Source organism: Micropterus salmoides, unplaced genomic scaffold (genome assembly GCF_014851395.1).
Source record: "Micropterus salmoides isolate LMB-PRFRI ecotype aquatic unplaced genomic scaffold, ASM1485139v1 Ms_hic_scaffold_5, whole genome shotgun sequence".
Classification (NCBI taxonomy): Eukaryota; Metazoa; Chordata; class Actinopteri; order Centrarchiformes; family Centrarchidae; genus Micropterus; species Micropterus salmoides.
Window position 1 is genome coordinate 39,264,856 of NW_024044237.1, and position 12,469 is coordinate 39,277,324.

Here is a 12,469-nt window from a genome sequence, read left to right on the forward strand (position 1 = left end):
CTGGTTCGGTCCAGACTTGCAGATGAACGGTGACGACTCCCAGACAAAAATAATATATATAGAAAATAAGAAAACATAACTGTGTTAAGTAATGTAAAGTTTTTTTATGTTGAATATATAGGTGTGTGTATTTACCTGTAGATATATTACTTATGGCTACATAAATAACATTCACAAAAGCGATATTTCTAATATAACCCATCCATAGATCAGTATGTAACCGTAAATACTTTAAATATAGTATATACCATAGAGTGTAGTGAATTAAACAAGGTATTTTTTCATATGTATGGCCATAAATGAAATCAAAGACACATCAAAGAGATGAAAAGGATTAAAAATCCATCTAGCAGCTGTGTGAGGCTGTACTGACGTTACACACAAAATATAGATAATGAACATTACACCTGCTAAACATTAGCATGTTAGCATTGTCTTTGTGAGCGTGTTAGCACGCTGACATTAGCATTTAGTTCAAACCTCCGCTGTCTCACAGCAGTCTTATTTTTATGAGGCTGCGATCTTTGCACCTTCCGTCCGACAGAGAAGTCAAGTGTTCAATTTTCTTCTGATTAGTACTTTTTATTTCTTATCATAATGTAATTGTCATATCAAGGTCATGATCTCGTTTATCTTAATGAACAAAACAAAACACATATTCCATAAATAACAGCAACAGGTGTAATGAGAAAGAAAAAGGATACAGTGTCACTGATGCAAAGCACCCGAAGCTGAAACCACCAGATGTTGAGCTTTCACCACCTGCAGGCAGAGTGCTGCAGCTGCTGCAGATGTTAAATATAAAACATTAAACACTCGTAAACAGCAGCTCTTCATAAGCAGGAAAGTGCCGCTGTAACTCGCTGCCTGCAGGTGATGCCCTTGTTAAAATCTCAGCGGATGTCTTCTGCCTGCAGGAGGCGACGCTGACGTCTGCAGGTTACTTCCCTTTCCTCCGGGTGGTGCAGGCTGGCAGGTGGATAAGCGTTCTCACAATGATGGAGCAGCTCCACAGAACCTGCAGTCTGCTAAACGTGAGCTGGTGAGTGTTATTATCCAGCTTCAGGTGATTTACATAAAAAAAAGAAAAGAAAATACATCCCCTGAGCCTCAGAAAGCCATTAACAAATAAGAACAATAAGAAACAGGATGTAAAATCAGTCTGTCTGCAGAGTTTTGAACCAAACTCTCACATTTATATATTAAAGCCTGTTAACAGATAAAAATATATGTAATATTATGGTATATAAATATAACCTATCTGACATAAAAAGGAAATCAGTCCCTTTGACAGGAGGTGTTCTCCTCTCTGCTCCTCTCCCCCACTGAGGCTCCTCCTCTTCCTCTGCTGCTATCTGCAGGACTGAAACAACAGGAAAGAAGCTGAACCACGACTTGACCGGAGGTTCTCCTGCATGCTTGGAAGGGGAGGGCGAGGGTAGGGGTCATCCGTTGGATGAAATCTGCAGCTTCACCGCTAGATGCCACTGAATCCTGCACACTGCTCCTTTAAGTAAGTTGCACACATGCTTTAACGGCGCTGACTGAGCACTGAAACGCCGTTGGGCAGAGGGAGAGCATCGCCAGCGGCTTGTGAGTCTTACTGTGTGTTAACAGAGAACGTAAAGGGAGCTTTTTGCACGCTTGCAAAGTCAATGCAAACACGTGAACAGACGTGAAGTCACGCTGCGAAACCCAAATGACATAATTATCGGGAGTGTTAAGAATAAACACAAGTAGTCAAGTGGTGAAAATTCTATGCGTTGAATGTGAACACACCATTACTAAAGAACACATGAGCTGTACTAAAGTGCATGTGCGACTTATAAAACGCGTCGTCCAGTCACCTCCTGCGCTCCGTACTCCTGCCCCGGACTTTATCAGGGAGCATCCAGGATCAGTGATGTAACGGCGAACCCTGCACGTGACTTGATGAATGCTTAACTCAAACTCTTCTTGCTGATGTTTTCATCAAATCAAGCTCCCAAAAGGATCACTATTATATTTCCTTGCTCTTTATACAAGACTAATATTTATTTTCCAGCTTATCTCCTGTGGCTTGGAGTTGGAGTCGATAGTTGTTGCAGCTGATATTTTAAAAACCAATCAGCAGATTTGTAAAAATGTCAGTCAGGGAAACTGATTTCTCTCAGCGCTGATGCTTCTAGTCTAGCAGCAGGCCGGGAGGGAGGGGTGTTCGAAGCTTCCAGGTCTCCGTAGCTTCTTGGAGGATCCTGTCAGCTCCTGCTGCTGCTACAGCACCACGTTAGAAAAAAAGCTGTTTTACCTCTAAAACGTTACAACACTGATGTCCTAAGAGGGTCACCGAGAGTCTAATGATCCTCTAACCACATTCACTGACTGTAAAATATGCCACTGACACCAAACCAGTAGACTTACCGTACTGCTTAACCCAGGTAAGGCTGGAACAGTGAACAGGACAGATGGGTTAGTATGTTCAGTCCTCATCTCTAATCTGAATGTACACAATGTTCATTTAATATTATATTAACTCGCATTTTAACAGTAAAGAGTCCTGCTAGCATCCCACAGATGCAGCCATGGAATCGTACTTATCAGTTGATTTGCAGGGCTGAAGGACATTTGAAGTAAATCTGTGTAAATCTTTTGGACTAGGTTCAACATTTGTGGACGCAAATATGAGAAATCCGTCCTGACCATGTTGACCTTTGAGGAGCACACAGTTCTGAGGCAGGAGTTGATGGTACAAAAACATATCTTAGATAAACTGAATATTTATTTGGTGTGTTTGCAATCGATCTAGCTAGCTTGCTAACGGAATAAGAATATTGTGAAAAATGTCAGTCAGTGTTTCCCAAAGACCATGACTATGTCCTCAAAAGTCTTCTCTTGTCCACACCCCAAACATAATCAGTTTGCTGTCATTGAGCAGGAAATAAATCAGAAGATATTCACATTTGAGAAGTTGGAATCAGAGAATTTAGATATTTTTTGGATAGTAGTTTAATTAAGTAGTTGACAACTAATCAATTAATCTATTAATCGCTGTGAGGACGGACTGAAATGTCAGCAGTCAGGGTTAGGGCCATGAAGTGATGATACTGAGCTGGAGTCAGGACAGTTAGCTTAGCTTAGCATAAAGACTGGAAGCAGGGGGAAACAGCTAGCCTGGCTCTGTCTAAAGAGTATTTAAATGGACCGACCAACTCCTTTAAAGCTCACTAACTAACATGATGGATGTCACTGTTCAGTCTGTACAAAAAGAAGTGCCACAGTTTGGAGTCTTCTGCTGTTTCTTCTGCCTGAACGGCTCATATGAAGTTTACCGAGACCCTTCGCGATGGGGGCCGCTGGGATTTTATCTGTACTGCCAGTTGGTTCAGTTCTGTATCGATACTCGTTTTCATGACTAACTAATAATAAATTCATTCAGAACGGGATTAGAATTTAACATTTTAAACAGAACTATGTTTCTACAGTGAACAAAGTTCAACGGTAAAGTTTACAGCAGTTGGGTTAACAGGAATTATCCAGATTTTAATGTTCATAGCTGTGCTTTACTTACTGGTCGTTCTTCGCTCGGCTCTGATGGAGCTACTTTAGCTGCTGATGAACTCGGTAAACTTTTGGGTTCAGGCTGAGCGACCGGCTGTCCCGGAGTCACCAGGGCTTTGTTCTTTATCAGGGTGGTCAGGACTGAAGAGAGGGAAGACAGGAGAATTCAACCGAGTAAATGCTTTTTAAAAGCTAATGTGTAAGCACAACGTCCAGGTGTTGAACCGGTCTGTACCTTCTCTGGTAAGGTTCTCGGCGGCACTCATGGCCCTCCCGCCAAGGTTGCTCACCATGTTGTCCACCATGGCCTCGTGGCGGAGGAAGATGGGCCGTACCACTTTGTCGTAGATTATCTGGGAGCCGTTCCAGGACATCGGAGCCATGCACCACAACAGGAAGAGACACTGGAACCACAGAGGACAGAGAGATCCACATTAGTCCTAGCCTGGGTTCAGACCTCCGAATCCCTCGTCTCTGATTCTGTAGGGGAATCTAAGAATCTAATAATATACATGTGGGCCACGACAGACATGTGTTGCTGAGTGTTAATGGTCAACTTTAAGTCCTAACTTCAACAATCACTGGTTCTGAAGTGTTCTCTCTCACCTTAAAAGCATAGTAGAACGGGAACCAGTAGAGGAAGATATCGGAGAAGAACTCGCCCAGGCTGAAGACGCCGTACACCACCCAGTACGTCAGCCATTTTGTGTCGTCTTCTTTGCTCGGACTTTCAATGGCTTTGATTCTGCAGATACGAGAGGAGGCAGCCTGTCAGAATGTTTCAGGCGAGCCGTCCATCACGCAGACATTTCAAATACCGCCATAACCGTCGTACAGTAGAGAGCCTAGGCCTTCCGGTGGACCACCAGGGGACCTTATTACGGAAATATGTATATAAAAATATATAACGAGTATATTCTTTATGAAATAAGGTTCCATGGGGTGGAAGGGGAAGGGAGGGACTTTATTTCTCTATTTTAACTTAGACATAAGCTGGAATCCTTTGCTGAGAGCTTCCAGTTCAGCACTCACGTCCCAAAGGCTTTAGGCAAAGTAATACGAGAAACACCAGGCACCATCTGTCTCGTTTGCTGTCTTGACTGGCAAACAAAGGGACAGGCAGAGCTGTATCTTCACAGGAAGTACTCACGAATAATAAGCTGGATAGACAAAACCAATCAGGTTGCAGAGGAGGGAGGCACCATATCCATACACCAGGTAGAGTCCTGTCAGTGAGACGGCACCTGGACGAGACACACAGGAGACAAACTGCATGTCCACAATGAGGCAGATATACATAAAAAACGATATTAACTGACGAGTGACGAGACACTTAACCCACAAGACGAGACGATATATTAACATTTGTTCTAACATCTTCAACTCTTAAACATATGAGCGGGGGGTCTGTACCAATTTATAGTGGAAATGTTTTTATTTGTGTGGGGAAACGCAAAATTTAGGCAGCAGGTGACAATTGTAAATCTAACCCTCTAACAGAATGTAAGTGAGTGCAGCTCTCAGTCATTCTGTGCTGCTTTCAGATCTGTTTCTCCTGCAGACCAACTTTTCTCCTGTAATATCCAGTCAGTTCACATGCAGCCATGATTTAGTCCTTCCTCCTCTTTTGTCATGTTCACAGGGGGAAAACTTGGCCCAAAAGAAACTGTCAACAAGTTGCTGATCGGTGCTGCACGGTTTTGGGTCATTTTATAATCAGTAGCTTGTTTTTTTAGCTTATTACTTATTGTTACTTATTTTAGACAACGCACGTTTGTTTCTTCTATATTTTAATTGCACTGCATGTTTTCTTATTTTGCAAAAAAAAAACCTTCCTCAAAACATTTTTTTTTTTAGTTAACATTTGCTGTTCCAAGCTATTTGTTCAGAACATTGTTCAAATGTTTTCAAAGAGCGATGGGGACATGTGACCGGCGTCCCCGGTGTAAATGACACCTATGCAAGCAGGTGTGTTTGCAGCAGAGGCGCGTGCATGTGAGTGTGAGTGTGGGGAAAAGAGAACTGACGGGAAAATCAGAATCAAGAAGTAGTAAGGTGGAGATTGAAGTAGGATTAAAATGGTGAAGTAAGGAATTGGCTATTTCTGACCTGAAATCCAACCAACCGCCCGACAGGCAGATCATTGATCGATCAGGTAAAACAATCAGGTGTCGTGACCTGAAACTACACGTCAAAGGACGATCAGCCAGAAATTCAGCCCGATTGTAAAATGAGTGTCTGCCCGGCGTTAGAGGAAGCAAACAGAATCAGAAAGCTTTCAACTCTCTGCAGACTTACAGACAAAATAAACACAGACACCGAAGGTAAGAAGGTAAAGGCTTCAGAGGGTTGAACAGCCGCAGGTCAAATGACTGACAGACTGACAGAATAAAGACCACGAGGACTCTGTTAACTAACCTGCCACCTCTGCAGATATTCAGACCCAACCTGAGCGGCAGACAGACAGGAAGTAAAAAACCGTCCTACCTCTGATCAGCTTATGTGGCGGTTCACACATGGAGGCCGGCTGCTCCGCTGTCTGTCCCTGTGGATAATCTGCTTTAAGTGTCCGCAGAGTGGGGGACACTGTGCACCAGGCACTACAGTGACATCATGCCAGCGTGTTACTGATCCACTGTACGAGCACCAGCGTGGTGTGAATAGACTGCTGTTCACTGCTCAGGAACTGAATACTGCGAGTAACAAACTGATCAGTGTTCAATATTCATTGTTTGTTTCTCCTCTTGTTAATGCAAGAGTTTGATCCGGAGCGTCGCTGCAACAGTGAGCGTTTATATTTAAAATCTCCCGTCACCGCAGCCTCCCTGCATCCAACGCTCCCGGTTAGATCCAGGCCGGATCAACGCTTTCAGCAGGCGTCTTACTGTCATCAGCTGTTTTAATTCTCCACATATCAGGATCAAAACCTGAAGATCTGCTCACACTCACTTCTTTTAAAGCCTAAAACTTCTCTGTTTGCCACTGCATATTACTAAATTATATATAATAATTATATTTTGTTGTGGCTGTCATTTTTATTTTACTGCACGATTTGTCTTAATCTATTTATTCTTATTTTTATCTTCATTTAATTTAGATTTTGCTCCTTATATATTATATATATATATATATAGCCCTGTATGTCTTTATGTAACGCACTCTGAATTGCCTTGTTGTTCCAACCTGGATTCAGCTAAAGATAGTTTGTTAGAGCTAATCGGTTTGAGTCTGATTGCAGCTTTTAAATGTGAATATTTTCAGGTTTCTTTGCTCCTCTGTGACAGTAAAGTGAATATCTTTGGGTTGTGGACAGAACAAGACTTTTATGGACGTCTCCTTGGGCTTTGGGAAACAGTGATCGACATTTTTTTACAATTTTCTGACACTTTATAGACCAACGACTAATCGGTTTATCGAGAAAATAATCAACAGATTTATCAACAATGACAATAATGGTTAGCTGCAGCACTATTATGGAAAGAAACACCCTTCTGTATCTGTGTAACTACAAGTGTGTTTCTATCTGTTCATATGTACACTTGAGCATAAAAAACCTGAATGGAAAAACAAGAACAGTGGAGATAATAAAGTCAATTATACTGCAGCAAGATTCAAATATGTAGAGTTATAATTACACAACATTCTGTGTAAATGGTAATAACCTGACATGTTGGGCCTCCGGTGTCAACATGAGAAAGGTTTGTGATCAAAAGTTGCATGTGGATAAAACCAGAAACAGAGTTGATGAATAAACGCTGACCTATGATGAAGCGGTGGGGAAGGCCACCAGATGTGCTGAAAGCTTCAGTAGTAAGTGGATGTTGAGTTTTAACTAAATGTTGCTTTCATATTTAAAAAGAGAGAAAATAAAGACCAACACGCACACAGTGATTTAGAAACGCCTGCCTTATTTTCAGACATGTTGGTGCCTCATAGGTACAAAAGGTTTAGATGCTTCAGCCGGCAGCCGTGAACAGTTCTCGCTCTGAAATCTCGTGAGAGTTCTTGCAGGAAGACGACGGTGGAAACATGAGAGGAGTTTGTTGTGTTGGAGTAACGTTGGGAAATAAAGTCTAGCTAGCAGCTCCTCTATGTACACAACCAACAAGAAGCACTTTTTGTGGACGCCATTCTGACAATTGCAATGATTTTGGTGACCATATATGAAAATATAACAGACATATAATCTACTGACTATGTGTTTCTCAGGAGAACATTTAGATCTGTCTCCACTCAGCAGTTCCCATCATCGGGAAAACATCCACTATCAAATCAAAGAACACTAACATCTTCCACACTACTCATGAGGAGCCAGTCTATATATCGCTTCCAACACCTCGAATCAACTTCCCGATCCAGCAGCATCAAGTCAGGTCAGTTTTATTTATACAGCCCAACATCACTGTTTTCTTCAGGGGGCTTTACAATCTGCAGACGACACCTTCTTCATCAGATGATCAAGAAGCTGCAGCACCTCCACTAGATACTAAACCTCCTCAGCGACAGACGGTAAGTTTCGGGACGGCAACATCTCCATCCATCCCCGCCAACACTGAAGCCCCACTGGTCCTCGGCCCCTTCCTCTACACCTGTCTACACCTGCAACAACTCTTAGCAACATAATTCTTTTGTTCTTCTTATCTTTATTCAAAATTATATACAGTTGAAGTCAGACGTTTACAGACACTCAGACATTAAAACTCATTTTTTAACCACTGAGCAGATTTCATGTGAACAAATTATAGTTGTGGAAGGTCCGTTAGGACGTTTCTCTTTGTGCAGGACAAAAGTTTGTTCACAGACAGATTATTTCACCTGTAATTCACTAAATCACACTTCCACTGGTCAGAAGTTCAAACAGAGGTGGATCTTCAGAAAGGACTTGAACATGTCAGCAGCTCGAGCAGTTCTGATATGAAAAGGTAAAATAATTGGGAGCAGCCACTGCTCTCTTAGTAGCTTTCTTAGTTTTAACCTGATCTGGGAACATCGAGGAGCATCGGATCGGACGACCTCAGTGCTTTGACAGGAGAACTCATAAGGGTCAAAAGGTTGAGTGTGGAACGCTGGACACTTCTCACCCTCAACGGCCGCCATCTTTGCTACGTAATGGAAGGGGAGGGACCAACAACGGATTTTTAAACTTGTGAAAATGGCGGCCAAGGAAGCTGCAGCGGCTGCGATTGTAAAAGTAAAAGTACGTTGATTTACTGCATGTATGTGTACTTAAGGTGTGCGAGCAGGGAGGTCAACAAACCCAACTCAGTTTCATCAGTTCTGTCAGAAACTTACAGTGAGAAGCTTGTGAAAAGCTCCCCGGACCGTTTGACCCAAGTTAAACTACTTAAAGGCAACGGCACTAAAAACTAACTTGGTCAAGGGCGTCACTTTGTGTTAGAAAGTGGTGAGGACAGAGGGGCTCACGAGACGAGACGATCTTTAAACAGGGTTTTGAGGAAATCTTCAAAAAGTCAAAGTTTCTGCACCAATTTGGGGTTTGGTGATTAGGGCTGCAACGATTAGACGCGTCCTTACAGAGATGCTGTTTAAGGGAGAGGTAGCGATCTTCATGTAGGGAACATTTCTGGTTGTTCGTTTCTAACTGCAGTGCACCACAGGAAGTGCTGGGGCAGCATCGCTTCCACTGCGATGAGACCCAGCTTTAAAAAGTAATGAGTAAAGGTTCAAAGTACAGGAACATCTGGCTCGTGATGCAGCCTGCAGAACGTTCTCCACTGAGTTATAGCCTAAAACCTATAAGCACTCTTGATAAATAAACTGCAGCAGCGTGAAAGCTGCCTGTTGCTTTATTGTTCTAAATAGACACTGTTAGTGTAAAGTTGTGGTTTTAGTAATTGCTTTTAATTTGCTTTTACTTTATATAGTTCCAAAGCAAAAATCTTTGTTAAGCAGTTAAAAGTTTTAAAGTTTGTATAAATCGGCCGACGCTGTCTTGTCTTCTTCTCTGGTTTCCCCCTGGCGTTGATACTGGTGTTTATTCTGAATAGTAAACCTCGTTCACTTGATGGTAACGTTAGCTCGTCAGGCTGCGTGTTGGAGATCAGTGAGTCACTTGAAAGATATTTAATTAGGTATTTATATATATATTTATATATTTAACTGGTTTAATTAGGGCGGGGGGGACAAAAATAATCGTGAGTAGTCGACTAATCATCATTAGTCATTAGTTGCAGCTCTAGTGGAGATGGCGCAGTGGACAAGACGCATGCCTTTGAAATGGCTGATTTTGTCTCCATCACATCAATTATTGTGTCCCTGAGCAAGACACTTAACCCCTCGTTGCTTCAGAGGCGCGCGACCTCTGACCTCTCATGTACAGCAATTACAAGTCGCTTTTGATAAAAGCGTCAGCTAAATGAATAAATGTAAATTTACTCCAAACCTCTCACAGAATCTGAGTGAGTGCAGCTCTCTGTGCTGCATTCTCCTGTAATATTGTCCCTGCAGAGTCCTGATTTAGTCTTCCCTCCTGTTTGGTCAAGTTGTTAAAGTTACTGATCGGTCCTGCACGTTTTTGGGTCATTTTATAATCAGCAAGTTGTTTTTTTTAGCTTAAGTTAGTGTTTTTTGGTCAATGCACATTTCTTTCTTTCTTCGGTATTTTAACTGCATTGTAGGTTTTCTTATTGTGCAAATGAACTTTTATCAAAGCATTTTCATTTGTTATTTAACATTTCTTGTTCCAAGCTATTTCTCAGAACATTTATGCTTTCATAATGTGGTGGGGACAGAATCAGACATTTGTATGTCCCCCATGAACTCAGTGCATGTAAAACTTTGACCCACTGGGATTGTGATGAAAGAAATTAAAGCTGAAATTAATCATTCTCTCTGTTGTTATTCTGGTATTTCACACTCTTAAAATAAAGTTGTGATCCTCACTGACCTCAGACAGGAACATTTACAAGGATTAAATATCAAGAAAAAGCTGTAAATGTAAATGTAAACTTCAACTGCATGTTTATACTGACCGTTTCCTAGATATATATATTTTATTACTTCTGTCTCTCCAGGTGTTTATCTGTTGCGTCACTGTCAAATGTAATAAGTGTTTCTTTATACACAGTATAAACTGTATGATATATCCCATAAACTTCTTATATTTATGTTATATCGAGATGATTCGTTTTTGTTTGAGCGGTCTGTGTTATAAAACTACTGCTGCAGAACATTTACAGGCTGACGTTTACAGACAGCAGCTGTTCACTTCTATCGCAGGAGGATTAACTGAATCCTCTTCAGCCTTCATGCAACAGGTAAGTGCACATCTACTAAATGTAAAACAGAACGACGGGCGAATCATCCAGAACGTGTTGATCATGAACCGAGCTGAGTGAACAGAAAAAGCTCACGTACCCCCGGCAAGGATCTTCTTCTTTATCCCCGTCTTCTCCTCCACCTTCCCCAGAAAATCCGTCACTATGTTCTTCTCGTTCAGAAACTTTTCGGCTCGGTCTTTTATGGACGACAGGATGTCCAGCAGGCCCATGGTCCTCAATCAGGTCCTCGATCAACAGAGGAGTCAGAGGAAGACGACCTGCAGAGGAGAGGGAGAGACAGCAGAGTGAAATCCTCTGACAGAAACAATCTGCTTTAATGGGGAGAGGAGGAGGAGGGGAGGAGGAGGTGCACAAATGGAGCAGAGCAGAAGAAGACGCATGACTCGACCCCGTCCTCAAAACCTTTTCTGTTCAGCTGCAGACGAGAAACTGAGCTGACAGCTGACTCACCAGCTGACGGCTTCCTGGAGACAAAGGACTGCTGGGTTTCTGTTCTACAAGGAGATCAGGAAAGTTCTTTGTCCTGAGACTGTTGAGGTGCGCTCCCTATGGCTCCCTGAGGCTCCCTGTGGCTCCCTGGAGCTCCCTGTGGCTCCCTGGAGCTCCCTGTGGCTCACTGTGGCTCCCTGGGGCTCCCTGGGGCTCCCTGGAGCTCCCTGAGGCTCCCTGGAGCTCCCTATGGCTCCCTATGGCTCCCTGAGTCTCCCTATGGCTCCCTGAGTCTCCCTGTGGCTCCCTGGAGCTCCTTGGGGCTCCCTGGAGCTCCCTGGGGCTCCCTATGGCTCCCTATGGCTCCCTGGGGCTCCCTGGAGCTCCCTGTGGCTCCCTGGGGCTCCCTGGGGCTCCCTGGGGCTCCCTGCCACTGCTCTCCGACACTGTAGTGGACGCTGTGGATCAATCTACAGCACAGCCCTCAGGAAGGCTGCGGAAGGAGGCAGCAGGAACAGGGTTACAGGGTTTTCATATAAGCAAAATGTTCTTTCATAACTCTAAAGAAAAAAAATTCCAATAGCAAGTAAATGTGTGAAAATGTTCTTAGACCTGGTAGGGTCCCAAATCGAAATGAGGTTGGGACCATAGATGGTATAAAAGTAGTGGGCGTAGCCGCCATGACGTCCCCCGCTGGTTTTATGCACGACCGTTTTGAAGCCTCCAGTTTGGCATTCTGGCCGTCACCATCTTGGTTTTTTGCCAAGTCAATAATCATGCTCAGATCAGTGTGATCAGGATACCCGCCAACCTCCAGACATGACAGCCTTAATGTCGACCAAACCTGGTACTGGGGAGTCTTCCCCCCATAATCTATGTTTCAAAACCAGAGACTGTATTTCTTTTAATTCTAGAGAATTTATGGCATATTATAGTTAGTTCATAATAAGCCTTTAGCAATGGAGGAGCTACTTATATAGAGGGGGGGTCTGGGGTTTTATCATTAAACACTGCACCAGTTTCTGCCTTTTCTGCATCACTTTATGGAGGAAATGTTTTTATCCAGGCTATGTCAACGGAAACACAAAACTCAGGCAGCAGGTGACAATTTAAAATATAAAATATACCAGAATATAATTCAGTAGGTGATGATTTAGTCTCTGTAACCTTTTCACCTCAAGGATAAATGAATTCATTTTAAT

General features: G+C 42.9%; 1 protein-coding gene across 2 annotated transcripts; it reads right to left on the reverse strand.

The window, feature by feature from the left end:
• Positions 1-561: 561 nt before the first annotated feature.
• Positions 562-11,062, reverse strand: LOC119888707 (receptor expression-enhancing protein 6-like). Of its 2 annotated transcripts, none has more exons than XM_038699409.1 (6): positions 6,025-6,102; positions 4,688-4,781; positions 4,144-4,282; positions 3,773-3,941; positions 3,548-3,678; positions 562-1,060 (listed from the first exon to the last, which is right to left on the reverse strand). In XM_038699409.1, the coding sequence occupies exons 1-6, from the start codon at positions 6,053-6,055 to the stop codon at positions 941-943; spliced, it is 684 nt and encodes a 227-aa protein (XP_038555337.1). In that variant the 5' UTR covers positions 6,056-6,102; the 3' UTR covers positions 562-940. The 2 variants fall into 2 exon arrangements, with proteins under 2 accessions (XP_038555337.1, XP_038555336.1); XM_038699408.1 differs by lacking the exons at positions 562-1,060; positions 6,025-6,102 and adding exons at positions 1,370-2,253; positions 10,915-11,062.
• Positions 11,063-12,469: the final 1,407 nt, after the last annotated feature.